The sequence below is a fragment of the Colius striatus genome, chromosome 14 (assembly GCF_028858725.1).
Source record: "Colius striatus isolate bColStr4 chromosome 14, bColStr4.1.hap1, whole genome shotgun sequence".
In the NCBI taxonomy this organism is placed as follows: Eukaryota; Metazoa; Chordata; class Aves; order Coliiformes; family Coliidae; genus Colius; species Colius striatus.
In genome coordinates this window covers 3,138,557-3,161,375 of record NC_084772.1, presented here as the reverse complement: position 1 = coordinate 3,161,375, position 22,819 = coordinate 3,138,557, and the positions used below count along the sequence as shown (strand labels likewise).

Below are 22,819 nucleotides of genomic sequence, written 5' to 3'. Positions count from 1 at the left end.
AAGGGTGTGATTCTTTCCAAAGGGAAGCTTGCCTGCAGCTGGCACTGGGCCATGCCGTGGGGAGCAGCCAGCACGGGGCCAGCAGGCAGAGGGGTCCCATGGCTCCCCACATTGCAGCAGAGTGCTGGGAGCCCAGGTCTTCCCATGGCCATGTTTCCTCTCTCTTTGCCAAAGATATGCTTCAAATGGGTCTGTCTCATGGTATTCTGGACCACAGGAACCTCCCATGAGGCGCTGCTGTGTGCTGGCTGTGCTCTTCCCTCAATCTGCTGGCTCCATTACTCCTAAAGAAGAGGGAACGCGATTTACTCGATTCACATGATGGATGTTTGGCTCATGTTCAACCTGGCGTCTGCTGTCACCCCAAGTCCTTTTTGTCAGGGGCCCTCTACAGTTCCTGGCCCTGAGAGCTGTGCACTGGTGCCTGCAGCAGCTCTCCCTCCTCTGGCGTTTGCCACCCGCCTGGCATCGCACCACCACGCTGGCCGAGCCGTGCTCTGCGTGCCAGACCCCAGTGCCCGTGTGTCCTGGCACTGCACCTGCTTGTGTGGGCCAGTTGTTTCCCTGGCAGCAGTGGGTCTGCAGAATTCAGGTCCTCAGAGGAGGAAAAGCAGACACCTCAGCTATGGGAGATGCTGGGGCTGGATGCTGCTGTCTCACAGAGCCTGGCAGCTGACATGTGTGCACGCTCTCCGTGCCACCAGCCAGCAGCTGGTGAGCGTGCAGCCCCCACTTCCCACCCTTGACCCCAGCCACCTTGTCAGCAGGGATGGCAGCTCCCACTATATCCTTCCCCACAGGGTTTTGTCAGTCTTTATTCTCACACCCTAATCTCTGCACTTCACTTTACAGGGAGAGGTAGCAGGCAGCATCCTGCCTGCACAGGACTGCTCTGATCCTTCCAGCACAGCACAGAGACATTGCTCTCAGCCTAAAAATACTGAAGTGCTTCAGTGGAAAAACACAAGAACTGGGCCAAACCACGAACACATGTGCCCAAACCTCTGCTCCTCCAGACAGAGTAAAACCAAAGGAGCTGCTTGTCAGACTGTAACCCAGAACATACAACCAACCCTCTGACTGTTCCTATAAGCAACTTCATCCCAGAGCTGCCTGACTGCCTCAGACCTGTCATTTTCCACACAGGCTTCCCCTCAGAGCCTGCCATTAAAGCTGCACATTTTTTCCACAGTGATTTATTTTCTCCAATGCTCCAGTTTCTCCATGGTACCAGAACTTGTGAAGTCAGCAAAGGCTGTAAGGCAGCTCTGGTAACAGGGGCACCAGCTGGATGGAAGATCTGAGCTGTGGGATGAAGGCTTGGTGTTGGCCATCTCCCAAGTCAGCTAAGCAGCAGCACTGAGCAGTCTCCTTAAAACCAGCACCTTGCCATTGCACAATGCCCATAGGCTGGGAAGGGGCTTGGGAGGCCTGTGGTTCAACCCTGGCTCCATGCAGGGCTGGTGCTAACAGTACAGTAAGTAGCAGTAGCTCCGAGTCTGGTCTAGTTGGGCTTGGAAAGTCCCCAAGGATGAAGCTGCCACCTTGTCCCAGGACACACCACAGCTGCACCACTCTCAAGCAGAATGATTTGCTCTTCATACCCAGCAAGAATTTCCCCTGGTGCAGCTTGTCCCAATTGCTTCTTGTCCTTCCACGTGTGTCTCTGACCAGAGCTGGGCTCCGGTTTCTCTGTGCCCTCCCCATGGGTAGCTTCCCTCTTTGCCTTGTCTTCCTAAACCTGGTTCTCTCTGCTATATATATATGTATCTACATATATCTTGTTCTGGAGAGCCCCAAAATGGAGCTGTAACCCAGCTGTGTTTCACAGGTACCAAGTCAAGAGGAATGATCATGTCCTTAAAGCTGCCAGCTCCACGTTCTCCGCTGCAGCAAGGGCGTTGTTGACTCACAGGGAGCCTTGTGTGATTTTTCATTCTGCTCTATTTCTGGAGCACTTCTGACGCCCTCGTGTGATGTTTTCACAATGGCCTATACAGCACAAGTGGTGGGAAGCTAGTGAATGGGAACCCAGCTTCTGACTCCCACGTGGCCCCAGCAAACACAAAGCGTGGCAGAGCCTTCAGCCACACTCAGGTGTTCATGGAGAGCAGCGTGAAAAGCAAATGCAGGAGGATTCATGAGCTCAGTCTGATCATACCTGGGTACACACATTTTGGAGACACCTCAATCTGTTCTTTGCTCCTTCCTGCTCCTCTCTGTCTGTCCAGGCATCCATCCCACCTGGAACCACAGAATCATAGAATCATGGAATGGGGGGGGTTGGAAGGGACCTTTAGAGATCATCCAGTGCAACCCCCCTGCCAAAGCAGGTCCCACCTAGATCAGACTAAACACCTCTCCCAAATTCTTCCTGTTCTTTGCACGTGAAGCAGCCCTCCCTGCTCCCTGCTTTCACTGGGAGTCTCCTCTGCCTGATTGGAGGACTGGCTGATGCACCAGAGGCTGTGCTACCAGTCAGAGGGATCTTGACTGGCTGAGAGTTGGGCAGAGAGGAACCTCCTGAGGTTCAACAAGTGCAGAGTCCTGCAGCTGGGGAGGAACAACCCCCTGCACAAGCTGGGGGTGACCTGCTGGGGAGTAGCTCTGCAGAGAGAGCCCTGGGAATGCTGGTTGGTAATAAACTAGACATGAGCATCAATGTGCCCTCGTGGGCAAGAGCCAATGGCAGCCTGGGGGCATCAGGAAGAGTGTGGGCAGCAGGTCAAGGGAGGTTCTGCTGCCATCTGGTGAGGTCTCATCTGGAGTCCTCTGTCCAGTTCTGGGTTCCCCAGCTCAAGAGGGACAGGGAATTGCTGGAGAGAGGCCAGTGCAGGGACAGTAAGATGATCAGGGGACTGGAGAATCTTCCTTATGAGGAAAGGCTGTGGGACCTGGGGCTGTTTAGTCTGGAGGAGACTGAGGGGGGAGCACATTAATAGTTACAAATATCTCAATGGTGGGTGTCAGGAGGTTGGGACATCCCTTGTTTCTGTTGGATGACAGGAACAGGACAGGGGTGATGGGATGAAGCTGGAGCACAAACAGATCCATTTGAACATAAGAACAAACTGTGTCAGTGTTTGAGTGAAGGAGCCCTGGCCCAGGCTGCCCAGGGAGGGTGTGGAGGCTCCTTCCTTGGAGGGCTGTAAACCCCACCTGGACACGTTCCTGTGTGACCTGATCTAGATGGGAGCTGCTTCTGCAGGGGAGTTGGACTGGATGAGCTCTAAAGGTCCCTTCCAACCCCCTCACTCTGTGATTCTGTGACTCTATGAGTGATGCTTTCTCTCTCTGGCTGCTGAGGTTGTGCAGGGGTTGCTGTGCTGCTGGGATGGGAGCTGGCCAGGGCCGTGCAGCGAGCTGCTGGTGATCAGTCGTCAGCCTGGGGTGGATAATGAGGAACAGATTTGTGCTGGGCAGCAGTTCCTCAGCTGCGTTCCAGGATGGGAGGGAGAGCCTTTGTGCTTGGTGCTGCACCCCCCGGCGCGTGCCGAGCCCGGCCCCTGGCTTAGCCCGTGTCTCCTCGCCGTCTGCCGGCAGCGAGCGTCCCCAGGCTCCCCGCGGAGCCAGGGACCCTCTCCCGTGGCTGTGCCACCCAGCAGGCTGCAGGGCTGGCCCAGAGGCTTTCCCCTCACCCTGGCTGCATGAGGGAACAAGCTGCAGTGTGGACTGGCTGAGGACAGGCAAGACCGGTGGGATCTTCAGGTCAGGAGGAGCTGGGTGGGGTGATCCACACTCCCCTCCATGGTTCAGATTCCCCTGCTTTTGCCTGGAGGAGCAAACGTGGCCGTGGGACTCTCTGCCCTGGAGCACCGTGCAGCCGGGCTGCTGCTCCCAGGGACACTTTTGGAACAGCCAGGATGGATGCCCACATGGTGGGGGCTCTGATTTTGCCTCAGAGCTGAGAGTTGTGGTCTCCCCTGCGGCCAGACAGAGCTGTTCCTCACAGCTGCGGGGAAGGAAAGCATCTCTGAAGAAGCCACCTGGGCTCCTCTCATCTCTCCTTCTCCTGGCATCTGCTGCAGTACAGCCAGGCTGCCCCAAAGGTAAATGAAACCTGTGGTGGGTTAGTTGGAGAGGGAGGGTGCGGAGGATGCTCTGGGGAGTGTCTGGTCACCACACCAGTTGGTCTGGTCTACATCAGACAACAGCTTGTCCCAAGCTTGTGGGCAGCCTATGAGAAGGGGGCCAGGGTGCCCCATCTCCTTATCATGGGGTCCCAACAGAGACCAGGCTTTGCAGACAGGTCTGCTGCATTTGCACTTACCCTCTCTCAGCTTTTCCCTCTCTCTTGCCCATGCACAACCTTTGCCTCCTGCAGCCCAGCTAAGCCCAGTGTTGAAGTCAGAGAGCCTTGCTTTGGCTCCTTGTCTGGCTGGGGGCAGGCTGGCTTCTGGGCTTTATGCACATCTGTGTGAGTTCCCAGCAGTGCTGGGGCTCTGAGCATTTCACAGGCAGACAGGAAAATCGTGGGCTTGGAGCTGCCCTGAGAGCCCTTCTCTAGGCATGGCTGGTGCTGGCACTACATGAGCATCACTCCTGCAGGGGTCACCCTCTCTGGATTTCTCCTGAACACTGTGGGTCCTGCCTGCTTCCTCAGAAAGCTCCATCTCACAGGTTATTCTCTTGTCTGCCCCATATGTGCATGTAGATACACATAGGAGACATCCCTACCATCTCCTATCTATGGAGAAAGCAACCCCTTCTAGGCTTGCTCCAGTCTTTGTTTTCTCTTATTAGGGAACAGAATTGTTGTAAATGTTTGATATATATGTTTTTCCCCTTAGCAAAAATAGCTTTTGAAGCAAACAGCAGGTTACAGACACAATAAAGAGTGGGGGAAAAAAGTAGCCGGGATTTGTCCATAAATCCAGCTCCACGTGGAGTGTCATTTGACCAAAGGCAACCAAACTGCCCCAAAACTGCCCGAAACCGCGGGACCCGTGCGCCCGTCGGCCCTGGGGAGCCCACCGCCTGCAGCCCCGGGAGCCGGGGGCGTGAGAGGCGAGAAGCCCCCGGCCCGGGCGGGGACGCGGCGCCGCTGCGGGGGGCGGACCGGGGCCGGCGGTGCGGGCGGAGCCTGGCGCACGGAGCCCGGTCCCCGAGCCGGGGCCGGCGGGGCAGGAGGAGCCCAGCAGACGGAGCCCGTTCCCTGGGCAGGGGCCGGCGGTGGCAGTGAGGCCGGAGCCCCGCACGGAGCCCGGTCCCCGGGCAGGGACAGGCGGGGCAGGAGGAGCCCCACACACGGAGCCCGTTCCCCGGGCTGGGGCCGGCGGGGCAGGAGGAGCCCCACACACGGAGCCCGTTCCCCGGGCTGGGGCCGGCGGGGCAGGAGGAGCCCCACACACGGAGCCCGTTCCCCGGGCTGGGGCCGGCGGGGCAGGAGGAGCCCCACACACGGAGCCCGTTCCCCGGGCTGGGGCCGGCGGGGCAGGAGGAGCCCCACACACGGAGCCCGTTCCTCGGGCTGGGGCCGGCGGGGCAGGAGGAGCCCCACACACGGAGCCCGTTCCCCGGGCTGGGGCCGGCGGGGCAGGAGGAGCCCCACACACGGAGCCCGTTCCCCCGCCCGGGCCGGTGGCGGCGGGGCCGGGCCGGTCGGCAGGTGTCGCCTCGCTCCGAAGCACGTCCCGCTTTGCCGCCGCCAACATGGCGGCCCCGCGCCTGAGGGAGCCGTCGGGGCCCGGCGCGCCTGAGCCGCTCCCCTCAGCTTTCCGCCGCCCTCCCGAGGGGGGCTGTGGGGTGCGGGCAGCCTGTCCCTGCCTCCTGGAAGACCCCGCTGTGCAAATGTGGGTGGCCAGTGCTGTCGCTGGGCCTCCAGCTCATGCCCTGCCTCAGATGGTCATGCAGCACCAAACACAGGCAGGGACTGCTCTGTCGGGCACAAAGTATGACCCCAAACCAAAGCCTTTTTTAAAGAAAAGGAACGAAAAGTGTGCACAGGCTGGTAAGGACTCGGTAGTGGTGAGGAAGTCGCTGCCTGGGCTCTCTGAGGACAGAGGACTGCTGGCTCTGCCTGGGCTGCTGGAGTAGGTTACCCAGAGAGGATGTTCCAGGGATGGCTGGATTGTCAGCCCCACAGCTCCAGAGCCACTCGTCCCACTGCTCAGCACTTGGCCCCAGGCAACAGTAGTGAGACCTTCAGAGGGCCCTGGGCAGGCTGGAGTGATGGGCTGAGGCCAGCTGGGTGAGGTTTAACAAGGCCAAGCATCACGTCCTGCACTTGGGCCACAACAACCCCAGGCAACACTCCTGAAGAATCGCAGCCTTGCGGAGCTGCTCCGCTGAGACTCAGATGGAGGAACCAGATCTCTCTCCTTCACTACCAGCTGGGCAAAGCAGGTCTCTACTGTACCAGGAGAGACCACCACTCAGCTCTGAGCAGGATGCCATTGCCCTGCTTCCTCAGAGGCTGGAAATCCTCAGGCTGCTGGAAATACTAGCGAGATTAAGAACACTTTGAGGAGCACCTCTGGACTCTCAGGACTGAGTTCAGTGGGCAACACAGCCCAGCTGCCACAAGCAACAAGAGCTGGTCCCAGGGACCGCCCATGCAGCTGTATAAAGCACTGATTGCATGCCCACAGCTGGAGCTGCACCTTGGGGCTATTGCTGTGTCCCAGGGAGTGCTGAGCTAGCCCAGCTGCTTCTCTGCCTGCTTGATCTGAAGCAGCAAACTGTAGGCAGGTGGGAGCTTTTGTTCCTTCTGGAGAGACTCTGCCATGGGAGACTGGTTTGCAAGATCTGCTGGGATCTGCTGGGCACAGGCTCTGCAAGTGCTGGCTGTAAGTGTGGGGTTTGCGAGGGGCTGGATGGGGGTTTGGCAGAGCGTGCACTCAAGGGGAATAGCACTGCTGAGGGTCAGAGCTCCTGGAGCAGAGTGAAGAAAGTGCTGTTCTCCCTGGCTGCCTCCCCAGGTAGGACCTGGGTGCTGGCCCTGGCTCTGTAAACTGTGGGGCAGAGACTGGTTGGTTGGGGGTGGTGGGGAATGTCCCTGCTCCAGGATAGAGCTGTCAGCCCTCTCTACTAGCAGGGCATAATTGCAGGGGAATACCAGTCTTGGATTTAGGTTGCTTTTGAGAGAGAAAGAATGGGTCTGCAGCCCAAAAGTGTGTGCCCCAGCCTTTGTTGGTGTTCAGTACCTACCTGGGATGCATCCACTGAGGGCTGTATCTGTGTCTCCTGGTGTGGGCTAAATGAGTGTCTTGTGGGTGCTGGTTGCTCAGGTGTGAGCTGGGCACAGAGCAGGGACAAAAGCGGGGGGAGAGGGCTCCTGGGTGGTTCAGAGACATGGTGGGGAGGTGGTGTCTGTCTGTCAAGCAGACCTGGACAGAGCAGCAGGCCCTGGCAGCTGTGACTGAGGATGGCACTTGCAGTAGTTTTGGGACCCTGTGCTCCATGTCTCCCTTGTCTGGGGGAGAGGAGCCAGGGAGGCGGCTGCCAGGCTGGGGCAGGACGGGCGTAGGTGCCCGCTGGCACGTCTGGCTCGGAGGTGAGCCTGCTGTCTCAGAGTACAGTAAACATGTGCTGTGGGGACTAAACAGCATGCAACACCACTGCCAGCAGGGAAGGTAAACAGATGACTGTCTTCTGCCATTAAACACGTGGGATCTGGAGAGACATGTGTCAGTTTTAGAGTGCTCTTCAGAGAAAGCAAATCTGTTCTTCTGGTCAGAGATGGTGAGTTTTGAAGCAGCAGTCCTGAAACCACAGCTGGATTTCTAAGCCAAGAGCACTTTGTCCTCAGAAAAGGCAGGCAATGCCTAAACTCTAGGGAGACAAACAAGCAGCTTCTCTTCGAGGATTTAAGCTCTTAAGTGGGTCTGCATGCCTCTGCCTGGCTCTGCATCCTACAGGTCTCTGTTCCAGGCTATCAGGGGATCTGGGGGGCGTCTTCTCTCCAGGGTGTCATGTCCTGTCAATCAACACATCAGCCTGGTGCTCCGAGCACTGAGATGCTGAGACCCAGCACCCAAGCAGGGAAGCCCACTCCAGTGGGGAAATGTTTTGGTGGGTGTGTGCCGTAGAGAAATGTGCCTATCTGGAGGGTACCTGATCGAGACAGCAGGCCTGGCTTCCATCCAAGCCCTGTTCCTACCTGCCCTGGCTGTGCTCGTGACTTTCACATACGGAGAAGTCTCTGAAGGATGCTGTTGTAGAGGTGTAGACCCAAGAGTGGCACACAGCATGGCCGCTTCCCGAGGCCTGGGGGCCACCCATGTCCCCCTCTGGGAACTGCACAAAGTGAAAGGAGCCTAAAGCTGCTCAGTGTGAGACAGGCATCTGGGGCGTATGCAGAAGCAGGACTTTGTCCTGTGGGCTCTAGCATTGGTCACTGCTAGTGCTGAGCTGAGACCTTGGGGATGCCTGGAGCAGGCATTAGAGACTAGCAAGTGCTTTGCATATGTTTGAGTCCAACTGGCTTGTCTGGGGAAGACACTGTCATCAAAGTGTGCCATCCTATCTTTGTGGAGAGACTGTACGGCTGGCATTCCCCTGCCTGGATTGCTTCTCAGTGGGACTGACTGCACACTACAAGCTTGCACATGTCCTGCAGGAGGCTTTTTAATTTCCCTGCACCCTGGGGCAAATATGGGTATTTGAGAGTCCAAAGTGGGACCTCCCTAACTTCTGTACCTATAAAACATCTCCTGTAAAGCCTCATGATGCTTAACTGCATGCCAGCTTTGCATGTGGCACTGAACCATATCTTGGAGTGTAGCTGGAGACCTAATAATGAAGTTGTTGCTGTTCCTTCAAATGGTGAGTGTGACCAGCTGTTGTTATGTAGTCTCTCCTCCAGCCCTTCTGGGAAATCACACCACGATTATATTTCTGGCTTAAGACATTTTTTTTTCCCCTAATCAGACTGGGCCTCACAAAGAGGTTGCCACTTAGTGGTAATTACTTGTGTTAGAAGATGAATGTCTCCTGAGGGTTGCAAATAGGGGATTATCAAATTAATTAGTTAAACCAAGATGTGCTTTTGTGAAGCCAAGGCCTAATTTACTTGTGATCTGAAGTAAAGGTTTAAATATTCTTAAGCTGCACACAACTTGTTGTTGTCTTCCTAATGGGCAGTGAGCTTGTTCTCTCCTGAAATGCTGCTGTTGGTACCCAGGGCTGCTGGCAGCACTCAGCCCTTTGCTTTGACAAAACTTGTTTTAAGCAAACATCTGTCAGTGGTTTGAAGGCACAGGTTTGTGTTGAGCGGGCTCTTGATGGCTTCCCGTGTTTCTGTGGGCTGCCAAGTGGAAAGGGGAATTGGCTTCACTGTTGGTGGCTTGGTGGGAGTATAGTGTGCCATTCTTGAAGCTGTACTTTCAGGGCATAGCTTAATCCATGGGGCACCTGCACAGCCACGTGTATGGACACAGGAGCTGGTGGTGAGCCCCAGTCCAGTGATGAGGAGATGCCTGGCAGCAGACTGAGAGGCATCCACTGGTTAGCAGGGACTGGAGGTCCTGGAGCACTGCTCTGCCACAGCCTGCTCCTGGGCTCTCCTTTCCCTCAGAAGTCCCTATGGACACAGGAAGCTTCCTGTGCTGAGGACTACAGCAGTGATCATGCTAAACTAATGTGGAGTGTGTGGGGGTGTTTTCCTAAAAGCTGCTGGCTGCTGCAGTGCAATGTCTAGCTAGCATACATCTTGCACAACTTCCCCTGGGTCAGACCGTGTCCTTATCTGGCATCTGAAACATCTGTGCTGTGTTTCTTCCAGCACTCCTGAGTCCTAGTGGTAAAAGCATGGAGCTTTCCCTGATTTGCACAACTGAAAATAAGCAGAACTCTGCTAGCCTTGACTCAAAGGCAGAGCTCCTCTGCCTGCCTCCTAACTCTGCTTGCACCCTTTCCCCGCTCTTGTGGGGTTAGAAGTTGCAGTGCTGCTTCATCAGGCACTTGAGAAGTAAATGCTGCAGCTCCAGAAAACCACATCCAACAAAGGGGAAGAGGATGGGGACAAAAAGGGACATGGGTCTGAAGTTATGACCCCTGAAGTTTTCAGAACAGTTGGTGTACTAACCCCTCTCCAACCTTTTTCAACTCCAAAGTTTGGCCCCCCATCCTTCCCGATGGCGGTGTTTGCTGCCTTCTGCTGTGCTTCCCCTCTGGGCCGGGTCTCAGCTGCGGCTGCAGAGCACCCAGAGCAGTTTCCTGAGGGTAAAATTGCCAGTCAGAGGTCCTGGGTGAGCTGAAGCACACAGATCCCTGCCAGCAGAGCTGGATGACAGCAGCCTTTTGCAGTGGCTTCAGCAATGAAACCAACTCAGAGGAAGGCGCAGCTCTTGTGCAAGAGCACAGAGCTGCTCCTGCAAGGAGACAGTGCGAGACTGTGCCAGGGAACAAGCACAGCATTGTTGTCAGCCTCAGTCAAGAGGGGCTTTTAAACACCCACTGAAGTGCTGGCTACAGCTGTCTCCCATGTGCTTGTATGGGAAATGGATCCACAATGTGGGACAGGGAGGAAAGACCACTTTGCAATTTCAGATGAGCGGTGTGAGCACGGTGCCACAGCACAGGAATCACCTCACTGCCTCCAGCTGGGATGGACTGAGCTGCACTTGGGCTCTTCAGCTTGGAAATCCGGAGCTCTGAGCACAGTGTAGGAAAGGGAGGTGGCATTAGCTTGGGCTCTAAGCTGTTCTTGTGTTAAGACAGCCCATTCCCCCTTTGCTCCTACAAATGTATACTTGGAGCCACCAACTGCCTGCATTGTGCTGTGAGCTTGGGAACCCACTGAGAGCTTTCAGTTGTCACCTCCATAACTGAGCTGCAAAAATTGTGTGCTAATGGTTATGTAGTTTGGGCAGGACCTGGCTAGCAAGTGTTGGCTCTGGTCTGAACAGCCCCTGACTCTGTCCAGAGTCACAGAAGTGGAAAATGGGAGAGGGACTCTGTGTGCTTCCTTAGTGCTTTCCACATCTCTTCATGGGGATGCTGCAAACTCCTACACCAGCCTCTGAAAGTGCCACTTTTCTGGCCCTCAAAGAGCTAAAATTAGGTGGTTTGTCAGTGTACAATCTGACTCAGAGCTAAAGCAGACAGCTATCTTGTGCTCCCAGGCCTGTGCAAGCCACCTGGAGGGGTAAAGGAAGCTGAAAGCTGCTCTCACCTGGAGCTGCTGCCAGACGTCTGTGTGCAGGAGACCTGACCAGTTCAGCAGCAGTGTGGGAGTAGGTTCTCTGCTCTGTCCCCTTTGTCCTCCCAGGGTGCCCCAGCCCTACCTGGCTCTGCATTCCCCTTTGTGCTGTTTGGGGAGCACACATCTCTCTTTCAAAAGATGAAGTAGACACTGACTTGTGCAGGAGCCTTCCTGCAGGAGCCCATGGGGCCTCTTTTAGCCCCACAGCAGGCTTTGAACAGGCTGTATACAACTGTTTGGGACTTTGGCCCGCTTCTGAAGTAGCCCTGAAGAGCACAGTCTTGGTACCCTGGCTGCTGACAGCTAGACTGCTCTGAAACTTCTGCCCAGAGAATGGCTGGTCCCTTTGCAGACCCCTGGCTAATTGCAGAGGCTTGTGTGCTGGATAAAAATAACGGTGTACAAGGAGTTGGGTGAGCCCTGGGCAGCTGTGGCCTCCTGAAAGGGAACCTGCCTGTATTGCTACAGTTAAACAACAAGGAGATTTCCATAAAACATCTGGGCATGAGAGGCATGATGGGTCCCTTCTCCCTTCTTTTACTCTGTGGTGGGGGCCATGCCTTCATCAGAAATAGCTGGGCACCTCTGATAGCATGAGGCTTGTCAGTGCCAGCTGTGTGCCATGCATGTGCTGGAGGGACATTGCTTTCTGTGCCCCCTGTCTTGGAGAGGAGCAGTCTGGGGGAGACTCATCGTCTGTGGGAGGATGTTGCAAAGGTGTAGCTGTGTTTGTGGGTCAGGAGATGTGTTTGGTGAACAGGTGAAGGGCAAAGCTACTTTGCAAACAAAATCTTGTGTGGATGGTGGAATCTGTGGTCAGAGGCTCTGCTGGGGAAGTATGCCATATTCCTTATCCTCTTGCTATGACTAGGAGGGGAAAGAAAGGCTCTCCTGCATCCCCAGACAAGATCACAAATTCCTTTAGTTGTCCTGGGTGACAAGTAGGTAGTGCCTGTGCTGAGTTGTTAATACCTTTTGTGTTGGCAGGGATGCTCGCCTTCACCCAGCTTGGGTCTATCCACCTGGCATGGGCTGGGGGTGGCCGTGGCTATGGTGCCCAGTGGGCAGTGCCCTGCTGCTGCTGCAGGGAGAAGGCACTAGCTGTGGGAAGCTGGGGGGAGGGCTCAGCAAGCAAGAGCTGTTTAACAGGCAAGCACTTGAGGCAGGTGTTCAGCTCTGGCCCACTGTCAGTGTCGCATCCCCTTGTAGGAGGACTTCTCTTTCCACTTAAGGAGAGAAAACTGCAACCCTGCAGGGACTGTCACCCATCCCTGCTGCCCACAGGAAACACAACAGCACCTCAAGTAGATGATGTATTGAATGGTTGGCTTTGGGACTGCTTGAACCCTTGTTTGTTGGTTATGTCAACTGCTGGCAGTCCTTCCTGCAAGAGGAGTACCTGAAGCTGTTCTTGAGCTGCACCAGCCCCTGTGCGCTCTTCTCCTGGCCCTGTGGAGCAGGGCTTGGGAAGGCTCTGGGGGACTGCTCTGTGCTTCTCTTCTGAGCTTGTCTATGGGGTGTCTTCCCTTCTGCTGTAGGTCCTCATGTCCTGCCCGAGTCCCCTGTCCTCTTGAGATGGACTGGTCTGTGTGATCTCTCCCAGAAGCAGGCACAGCAGTCAGGCACCAGCGCTGTGGCCTCCTTGACGAAGGATCAGTCCCCACCAGGGCCCACGTGCTGCTTGGCCACTGCTGGGGAGGCAGCTGCTGGTCCCAAACCCTACTAGGAGGCCCTGCCCTCATGCCCAGGGCTCCGAGGTTTGTCCGTGTGTCACTTCCCGCTGTGCTTCCCGTTACACAAAGCCTTTGTGTGTGGCGGAGCCCGGGATGCCCCGCGGCACCTGCCTCTCCCCTCCCTCTCCGCCTCTGTGGCTCTGCCCTTTCCCGTTGTCACTTCTGCACGTTGCTGCTGCCGGCCTGTTTACTGACCTTCCCCAGCACTCCCGCTGCTTGGGCAGTGCTTTGGCCCCTGGCCATCTTAAACAGTTAATGGAGGGGTGGAGAAACTTGCCATGTTAAATTGCTTCCTCCTCGGAGAGGCGGTGAGGTCTCCACATCTCTTGCCGGATCCCAATGCAGTGTGTGGCTGTTGCCTGAAGCGGTCACTGCCTCTCTGCTTTCCCTCTAGAAGTTAGAAAAGCAGTATTTCAGAGCACTTTTCTGCTGGATCTCGGCATTTTGCTTAACCTGCAGCGCTGCCTCGGGATCTCACAGAGCAGAGAAACTTTGCTGGAGCTCAGAGAACAGCCAGCCGAGGGGAGGACTTTGCTGGAAACCTCTTTGGGAAGCTGGAGACCTCCTTGGGATGCCTGCCGTGGACTTGTTCTCCTCCAGCAGCTATTCAGACCTTCCTGGGCGAAAGCAGCTCCCTGCCATGAAGCATCTGCATTGAGGCAGGTCTGTGTGGAGGGCCAGGTGCGCTCCGAGGGCCGCAGAAGCAGCGATGCCGTAAGGAGCAGCCTGCGAGCGCCGCTGGCTCTGCCCCAGCCCCGCGGCAGCCTGCGCTCGCCGTGCCCCGCCGCACGGGTTGGCTGTCACAGAAACCTCCGAGGTCCCCTGCTCAGCCCCGGTAGTGTCATGAGTTAGATTAGTTGGAGCTGTGCTGGGGGCGGTGAGGGCTTGGATTACAGTCCAGAACTCAAAGTGCTTTGGTGGTTCACGTCGGAGGGGAGAGGAGACGCCCCGGCGCACACATGGAGGAGAGAGAGAAAAACCGCTGCCTTTGGAAGTGAGGGGGAGGAAAGGAGGCCGGGAACATGGTAAGGAAATCTCTGCAGAGGGCTCTCAGCCCGGGCACGAGCAGGGCTGCGGGGGATGGAGCCGCTGCTGGGGCAGCCCTGCCTGGAGCCAGCGCCCCGTGCTAATGCCAGGAGCGGGAAACGGTGCTGCTGGCACTGGCCGTTACTCGGCTGGCACGCTGTACCCCTGGGTGCCAGCCCCGGATGGCAGCTGCAGGGACACGGGGCTGTTGTTGGCACTGACCTCCTGTGAGGTGCTTATTGGAGTATAGCCCTGGAGTGAGGAGCAGGGATGGGATAGGTCAGGCGGGGCCCTTTCTTTTGGGCTCTCCTCCTTCCCCCCTCACTCTCACTGCCCTGGGGCTGTGGGCTCTCCCCCTTGCAAAGCTCTGGGAAGGTGAGAGCATTGGCTTCTTTTCTGCTGTTCAGGATGGGCATCCAGGGGTTTGGAGAAACTCCTGGAGCTCGACAGGGATCCTTACCTTTTAGTGTCAAGTTCTGCACCTGGGTAGCGTTGCTGGGAGAGAGGAGCAGAGCACCCTGCCTGCATGGAGTGGCTGCAGGACAGTCCTCTGCCCAGCCACACTGGCATTGCTGCTAAGGAGGGATCACGTGCCTCTGAGGTCCTGAGTTCTGCCCTGTGAACAGAGGTGCCCAGCCCTGGGCTGGCAGAGGCTGGAGGGATTGCTGGTCCTGTGGTGAGATCCCACTGAGCACCAGGCTGGCTTCTGATGGTTTATTTCTTGGGCTCAGGCTGGGATCCACGTGCCCAGCAACCCTAAATTTCCTCAACCCATCCTGCTGTGTCACAGGCAGCTTCTCCACAGCAGAGGGAACAAAGTCCATGAGGGGGACTTGCCTTGCTGCTGTGCCTGGCAGTGACTTGCTCTTTCTTAGAAGTTCAGCTGCTGAGCTTGGAGAAGCTTGCCTTTCTTTGAAGGATGAGTTGCCCAAGGCTTGGCTTCTGCAACCTGAGCTAAGCTCAGGGACCCCTGCCTCTTCTCTTTGCACCCTCCAGCTCCTCTGCTGAGGATCCCATGGCTGGCTGTACCCTCACATGGCTGTGTCAGAGCCATGGTGTACCCTCCTCTCTCATTCTGCCATGATGGCCTGCAGGAATCTCACTTTTTCCACTTCTCCACCCCAGTTAAGAGCTCTCTTTCCCTCACCCCATGCCCAGTGTGTTCCTGGCAGTTTTTGGTCTATGCTGGTTATTGTGTGAAGTTGAAATCAAAGGAGACCACTATCTGGGGCTGTGCAGGGTGGGTGCCATCCCTTGCAGTGCCATGGGCTGTGTTTTGCCATAAGGGCTGGAGCAGCACTTGTGATCTCTGCTCTGGGAGGCCTGAGGCAGAGACCAGCTGCTGCTACTCTGATGAGCTGGAGGTGACTTTCTGATTCCCCAGTTCAGGTCTCTCACCTCGTTCTGATGTGTGGTGCCAAAGCTGACTGAAGCAGAGGCCTTTGTGAGGAGCAGTGCCATGGCTAGTGCCACAACAGTGGGTTGTGGGTGTGCAGGGACTGTGCATCACTGCTGAGGAGGCCTCTGGGGTTGCAAGTTCAGACTCTGCAGCTGCAAGGACCAGGATCCAGAGGCCAAGCTGCCCCAGCTCCAGCAATAGGTTCTGGCCATGCCGTGGATGTCTGTGGTCCATGGCAGCTGTGTGTTCTCAATGCTGTGGCAGACCAGTCTGCATTTTGGGAGGTGTGTTTCTGTGAGTGGCTGTTCTGTTTGTCTTGAGTCTTTGGTGTCCTGGTGAGTCAACCAAACCCTGCAGGCAAAAGGTTTGTATCCAAGTGAATCTGGGTCAGTCTGTTGGCCTGCAGGGAGGCTTCCTCATGGCTTCTGGCAGTCCATAGGACTCTCAGAGGCTTGGCCCCTGATGGAGACCTGGCACTGTGCAACTGCTGGCTGCCCTGTTCTGTGGCAGTTGATTCCTATTCACAGGATATCTGTCATGTTTCAGTGTTAGGGATGATGTGGTGTGTGTATAGGTGCATTGGGTTGTTGCAGCCAGAGGATATCCAAAGCACCTAATATGTAAGACACTTTAGGCCAAAGTAGCTCACTTCCACCCAAACTGACTTCTGCAGCTGTGAAAACCCCATGGTGCAAGCAAGGCAGGAGGCTGGCTGGGCTCTGTCTACCCTGCTTGCCCCATCATGGCTTTTGTGGCTAGAGATCTGCCCATGTTCCCTGGAAGGGGTTTCTCCTCCATGGGAGAAGGAGCAGACTTCACCTTGCCTGGTGCTTGCTGCTGTATGGAGCACAGGGGATGGTCAGGGCATGTGGCCAGACCACAGTGTGCCCAAGTTGAGGAATACTTTCCACCAAGCAGGTGCAAACCCCTGTGCTCTTCAGTGGGTTGGTTGGAAGCAAAGCCAGCAATAGCCCTGCTACTCCACTGCATGGTGTGAGAGTCTGGTTCTGGACTCTGTCCCCAGGCTGTGAGGGACAGGAGCTGTCTAGAGAGCCCAGGCTGCTTTTTTACCCTTGCTAGGGTGATTGCTGCTGCTCTTCAATGATAGTAGGGACACTGTAGATCCAGCATATGAAGTCAGCATGGCTCCCACAACTCTGTGCTTTGGACTTGCTTGGGCTACTCCTCTCTGATGGTGGCATGCTCCAAGTCTCCTGTCATTGTGCAGATGTGTAGGGCAGAGCCTGGATGTGTCACAAGATGTGCAAATGTTGGTGTCTCCCTCCAGAGAAGTTCAGGTGGCACCTCTGCTGGCAGGAGAAAGGATGGGTTTCAGCTGAAAATGTAGTCTTTTATCCTCTGGTTATGTCTTCTCCTGGAGAGAGAAGGAAATGAGTCTGGGAATCACAAAGAGCTTTAAGCATCAGGGATCTTCTTTCTTTGTTTCTATGCCAAAGCCATGAGCAAGATGTTGGAACACAGACAAAGCCCAGAGACGTAATGTTGAGCACATGGAAGTGGTTTGGAAGCATCTTTTCTGGGGTAACAGAGATGACAACTTGTGCGTTTTTCCCAGCTTCTTTCCAAAACCCACTGGGCAGGTGAACCTGCTGTTCATCCTGGCAATAAAAGTAACAGCTCAATGCAGGTGACAGGCAAGCTGCATCTCTGCTCAGCAATCACCAGATGTGTTCTAGCACCAGGTGGGAATGCAAGACAGCAAGTGGTTCTGCTGAGGTGCTGCAGGTGTCCAGGGAGGGCTGTATGCTGGGTGTTGGTGCTTATTTTCTGGAAGTCAGCATCCTGCAGCATGTCCACCTCTGGCCATGCTGCTGGCCATGTCTTGCATGTGCAATCAGCCCTGACACCTTTCTGGCAGAGGGTTCATAATGTGAGAGCCTTCTGAGCATCTTGCTGCTGGTCACTGCAGAAAAGATAGCCAAGCTACATGCCTGCTGCTACATACCAGAGCACTGTCACAGCAGCTCAGTTCCTGGAGCTTCACATTAAACACAACCCTGTCTGCAACTGATTTGTGCAAAACTGAACCATCCCACAGGCTGCAGGCACAGCCTAAACCTGAGCATTGGTGCTGAGTGTGGGTGGAAGTGGCAGACACAGGGGCTACAGGGCCCTATAGTAACAAAGTGCAGTCATAGTGTCTTCTGCAGAAGCTATAAACTCAACCCACCTGTAGGCACTTCCTATTAAGAGCACCTTTGTCCCTATTCCTGGCTGTCTACCCATGAGGAAACCCCCTCTTCCTCTCCTGCAGAGCTCAACTAGCCAAGGTCTGAAAAGCAAGTCAGGTGTGTTGTGGAGTGAGAAGTGATGAAAAGCAAAGCCAGCCTGCTAGGGTGAGCTGCCCACTCCCAGCCATGGCATGCTCTGTGCTCCTGGTACCCAGGCTGTGACTCAGAGATGTGGGTGGATGTGCCCTTGTTGGCTCAAGGTTTAACCATGCCATTACCTCTCTGCTGCACACAGTGCCCATCTCTGTTGGCTGAGCCAGTCTTTCATTAAGAAATGGACAAAAAATGGGGCCTTTCTTGTGGTAAGTGCTCCTGCCTGGTTTCACATGGATCCCATTTCTTTTGCATCACTGCACACCAAGCTGAAACTCCCAAGATAAAAGCAGCACAGAATGAATCTGAAAGTCTCTCTGTCCACTCAAATTTACCATCCTGTTATTGGTCTGGGATGCTCAGCATAAACCCTTGCTCCAGCTGATGCAACCAGCCATTGGTTTGAATGGAATCAAATGGCTCAGCTGAAGAGAAATGGGGACCAGAGGAAGACTATAGCATGTGCTCCTCCTCCTGGGCTGTGGTGGATGTGGCAGACGGGACCCTCCATGGGGCCTTACATGGTGCTGTGGCTGGATGGTGGTTTGTGTGGTGCAGAGGACAAGCTGCAGGAGTTCTGGTGATCTGAGCTAGGTGTCTACCTTGAGCTTTGCAGCTTGCTTTAGGTGTGGCAGGGTTTGCAGGAGCTGTGAGGCCTCCCGAGCAGGTTCCTTCAGGAGGATCCCTTCCCTGAGGCTGCCTGACAAATTTCAGTGGCTCCCAACAAAAACCTGGTGCTGCTGAGCCTCCAACACAGTTAAAGGACGTGGATTATTTGCTGTCTGTTGTCATCTTCCTGAATACATTTACCTTTTGAACAAGGTCCTTCTCATATGCTCAGGAGGCTGGTATGCAGACCCGTTAATGGATCAAGGGAAAAAATGCCTGTGGATGTATTCTCCTTTGTGTTTGGGCTTATAACCACCCACGTTTTGGCATACATCCCTTCTGTGCACAAAGATGGCTTTTAGAAATCACTAGTTAAATCTCCACCCTCCTTTGATATGTATGGAAATAATGGGACACGTGAGACTGTTTTCTGGTCTTTCAAAAAAAAGCTATAAAGGGAGTAGCTTTAAAAGCCTGTCTTTACTTCTTTTCTAACTCAGGAGTTCAGTAAAAGCAATGGGTTTATGACTGATTTACTGAGCTTTCTGGGAAGCATGCATTTAGTTCTGTATCTGAACACAGGGGAAATGTTTTCATCCAACTGTAAGTCCCAGGCTCATGTGTTCAAAGGCAAGAGAGCTTGAGCATGAGTGTCTGTTGCCCAGTGAGCTTGGAGAGTCAGGGAGCAAATCTGTGTCCCTCTGACCAGGAGCACTTCTCCCCATGGGGCACAGACTGATGCTGCTTGCACTGGCCCAGGGCTGAGCTGGCACAGTCATGGCCATCTCTGGGCTGCCTACTCTGTCCTTCAGGCTGATCCTTCCTCACAGCCTCTTCCTCAGAGGTGGCATCTGCTGCAGGTGCTTTCTTATGTCAAAGGCATGGGGGTGAGTTCCCTCAAGGAAGGGTCCTTGTGCACTCACTGTTTTCTTGTGCAATCAGCCAGCCCTTCCTGGGATCACTGTGTGGCACCAGAGCAGTTTCCATTTCCCACTGATGTGGCAGGACTTGTATTTCATGAACACATGGTATTAGAGTGGGTTTAAGGCTAAAAGGAACTGTGGCTCATCTGACAGGGGATACTGGGACAATGGAGTGTTACCTGGCTCCCATGTTGAGTCTGGGAGCTCTTTAACTAAAACATGATCTTTTCTTAGCAGTATCCATGCTCAATTACAGAGGTTGCAAGCCATGGAGGGTCCACCAGTCCCCCTGGGAGTCTGTCCAGCAGCTCTGCACCTTGCAGAGGAAGGAGTGAGGTCTGAACCTGAGCTCAGAACCTGTGCAGTGTTGGCACATAAGTAATAATCTAAATGCTGACCCTGTGAAAATTGTTTCTGGCACTCATCAGCTGTCCTGCCAAAGGATTATCATCTTCTCTTTGAGCACAGGAGGCTGTCCATCTGCTTTAAGATGCCCCAGATGGGTGTCTGAACACAAGGCATTGGCTATGGCCTAATGCCTCTGACTAAAAGGTGTTAAAATGAGCTGACCTGTTTGGCTAAGGACTTACCCAGGGTATTTTGTATCTGGCTGCTATAAACAAACCTTTCATCTGCCTAGCACACCCTGGCATTTGGTAGGTGTTAGGCACAAATGGGTGCTCAGGGTGCTACTGCTCAGGTTGTTTTGCCAGATGGATGCCCATGCCTGAAGTTGAGAGTGGAGCAAATACGGGAGCTAATAATACAATGAATGAGCTCAAGCAATTATCTTGGGTAGCAGGAAGATTTTTAGTGCATCTGCTAGAAGAGGCTTGGAAAGAAAGGCAATCTGCTGTAATGTCCCAGTACCAGACTTGTGTAGAAGTGGCCTGGGAAGTTCTTGGCTGTCTCATGTCTAACAGGGTTTAGCAAGCCTTGCCTGGGCTTCTTATAAGAGCACGGTGCTTAGAACATGCAGATCCCTGCCTGGACCATGGCATGTGGTGCCATGGCCAGGCTGTTGCTGGTGCCCAAGCCAGGGCAGCCCATGCAGTTTGGAAGTGAAGAGGGGTGCAGCCTTGCCCTAGGGGATCTAGGGAAGGTGAGGAGCTCTATGCAACTAGGACTGGGCACTGAAACAGCAGCTGCCACATGCTTATGCTCTTCTAACATGAGTCTGTTGCTGGGATGGGTGTCTGAAAGTCCCCAAAGCTTGCATCACACCAGGTACAGCTTTGTTAATGAAATGCATGGTCAGATCTATGCCAATGATAATTTTTTTCTGTGCTTAGACAGTTATTTTGGATTAAGGACTTAATCCCTTGATTAAACTAAAGCAAAATAAGCTGGTCTCCAGCTGTAGGGTGGTGTTTTATACACAGCTCTTCACATCCACTTTCAGGCCCTCATTTCATCTGGAAGATGTCTGTTTAAGGACAGGGCTTTGGTCTGTTCTCTCACATGCCCTCACAACACCCATGTAATCTGCTAACAGAAAGTAACAGGCCTTTGGGAGCAATCGTTCCTTGCTCTGGATGAGACTGACCTTCTGCTCAGCTCATTGAAGGTTCAGTCACAAGTGAGACATGTCCCTGTGAGGAAAGCCTTACCTCCACTTTCCAGTTCTGCTCCTCTCTGGATACAAGGTGACTTTCTTGGATTGTGGGTCAGTGTTTTATCCCCAATTTGGCCGCTCTGATCTCTTTGGCACTTGTCTGTGGCTTTTATGATGTTGTACAGACAAAGGAGAAAGCCACAGACCCTGCTCCAGAGAACCAGGAGTGTGAAAGTGGAGAAAGGGTAGAGAGGAGGCACACAAATGGAGAGCTCAGGTGGGAAGAGATGCCAGGCTCATGTTCCAAAGACAGGTGATGCCATTCCCTGGGGGAGCAGTGTTTGGTCAGGCCATGGCTGAGCAGTGGAGCACTCACTGCCACGTCTGCCTTCCCTTGGTGGCACGTGTGAGCAGAGAGCTGGGGAAGACCCTGCTTCTCCAGGTGCCCAGGCTTTGCTCTCCAAAGGGCCTTGACTTTAGCAAGGTTGAATATGGGAGTTAGGCTATGCCAAGAGCAGGTTTACTTGTGTTGCTGTCTCAGACCTGTGTGACAGCATCCTGCTGGGCTTTGAGGCAGGGTGGCAGGCTTGGGTGACCGTTGCTCATCCAGTTGCTCTATGCCAATGTCTGAAGCATGGTACAGAGCCACAGACGTGGCTGCCTCTCCCAGATTGCCTCTGCCCTCTACTTCTGCCTGTGTTTTGCCCTGGCACGAGGAGAGCATTGATAGCTCCAAAGCTTGAGGCTCGCAGGAGGTCACACTTGGCTTTCAGAGCAGTCTTGGATGTCTCCCCTGAGTGAAAACAAACCAGGCTGGGGCTGGCAGGGCTATTGCCCAGCTTTGGGCACACTGAGCACACCCAGACCTACAGCATGTGCAGAAGTGAGGCTGTGAGGCTGAAAAGCAAATACATCATTTTCCCCTTTGTTTAATTAACTGAGAGATCATGAGTTAATCGCTTCCAAGCGCTTGTTTTCCTGCAGTGCCTGGAATGATAATCCCGCGCGCTGCCCAGTAGGAGCTGTTCTGGCAATCCAGGGAAGGGCCCAGGAACAGAGGGAGGCATCTGGAAGTGATTCTGTGAGCTCTGTCTGTGGAGCACCACTCCCTGCAGGGCTGTAGGAGCTGGTTTATCCCCCTGCCTTCCTGCCAGCCCTGCAGCAGGGCAGCCAAGCCAGGCTCCAGCCCTGCCTTGCACGGCGCATCCCACGCTGGCACGCAGGAGGCAGCTCGCTGTCAGAGGTATGCCAGTGAGTGAAGCTGTTCTGGGTGACACTGCAAACACTTTGCTCCCAAGGAGCTGGGTGCTCTGCTTTTCTCCCTGAAAAGCCTTAAAACAATAGCCCATAGAGCAGGTAGAACCCTCCCCGGTTATCTCACAGGAAGGTGGTGTAATTAAGCAGTGGGACTGCCTACCTCTGGAGCTGCTCGGCTCAACAGTACAGGATCTGAGCAAAAACAAGGAGAGGCAGGCTGGGTGCCTCCTCCCCGCCTCCCCTGAGCCTCGGAGCGAGCAGCGGAGGGGGGAGCTGGCACTTGCTCTGGGAAGATTTTTCTCTCTTGAACTCATTGCTGCTGTGATTAGAGCAGCTCAGGAAATGGGGCTGGGAGGGTTCTCCCTGCAGAAATGAAGTGGGAAATCTCAGATTTGGTCAGAAAAACAAGCCTTGTTTTTAGCCAAAGACCTTTTTCTGAAGGGAGAAATGTCTCATTTTTAAAGGCAGAGAAGCCTGGCTTTCAGCTTTGTGTCAGAAAGTGGAAAGGCCTCGTGGAAAGCCCAGAGGTCTGTTTTTACTGGAAATGAGGTTTCTCACGTCAGCGGAGAGCTGAGCAGCCCCAGACAAGCGGCGCAGCACGGCAGCCTGTGCTGGCAGAGGGACCAGCTAACCAGCCCTGCTCAGGGCCTGCTGTGTGCTCCTCTTTCCCCAGCCCCAAAGCTGGCTGGGGGCCACGGGCAGACACTGTGCTGCTCAGAGCTCTGCCTCTTCCCAGCTTTGCTGTTATTTCTGCTTTCCAGTTCTGAGGTGTGGGAGGGTTGGGTCATCTCTTCCCCTCACCTTGGCAGACTGTCTGGACTTCATA

At 54.7% G+C, this 22,819-nt stretch overlaps 1 protein-coding gene across 5 annotated transcripts in view; it reads left to right on the top strand.

Annotated features, from left to right (window-relative positions):
• Positions 1-13,190: 13,190 nt before the first annotated feature.
• PLEKHG4 (pleckstrin homology and RhoGEF domain containing G4) overlaps positions 13,191-22,819 on the top strand; it is an 86,461-nt gene continuing 76,832 nt past the window's right edge. For 3 of the 5 annotated variants that reach the window (XM_062007448.1, XM_062007445.1, XM_062007446.1), the window contains exon 1: positions 13,192-13,904. In XM_062007448.1, coding sequence (XP_061863432.1) covers positions 13,902-13,904 — 3 coding nt within the window. In that variant the 5' untranslated portion in view covers positions 13,192-13,901. Of the gene's footprint in view, positions 13,905-22,819 lie in introns of all 5 variants that reach the window. The other 2 variants (XM_062007447.1, XM_062007444.1) reach the window with 1 other exon arrangement.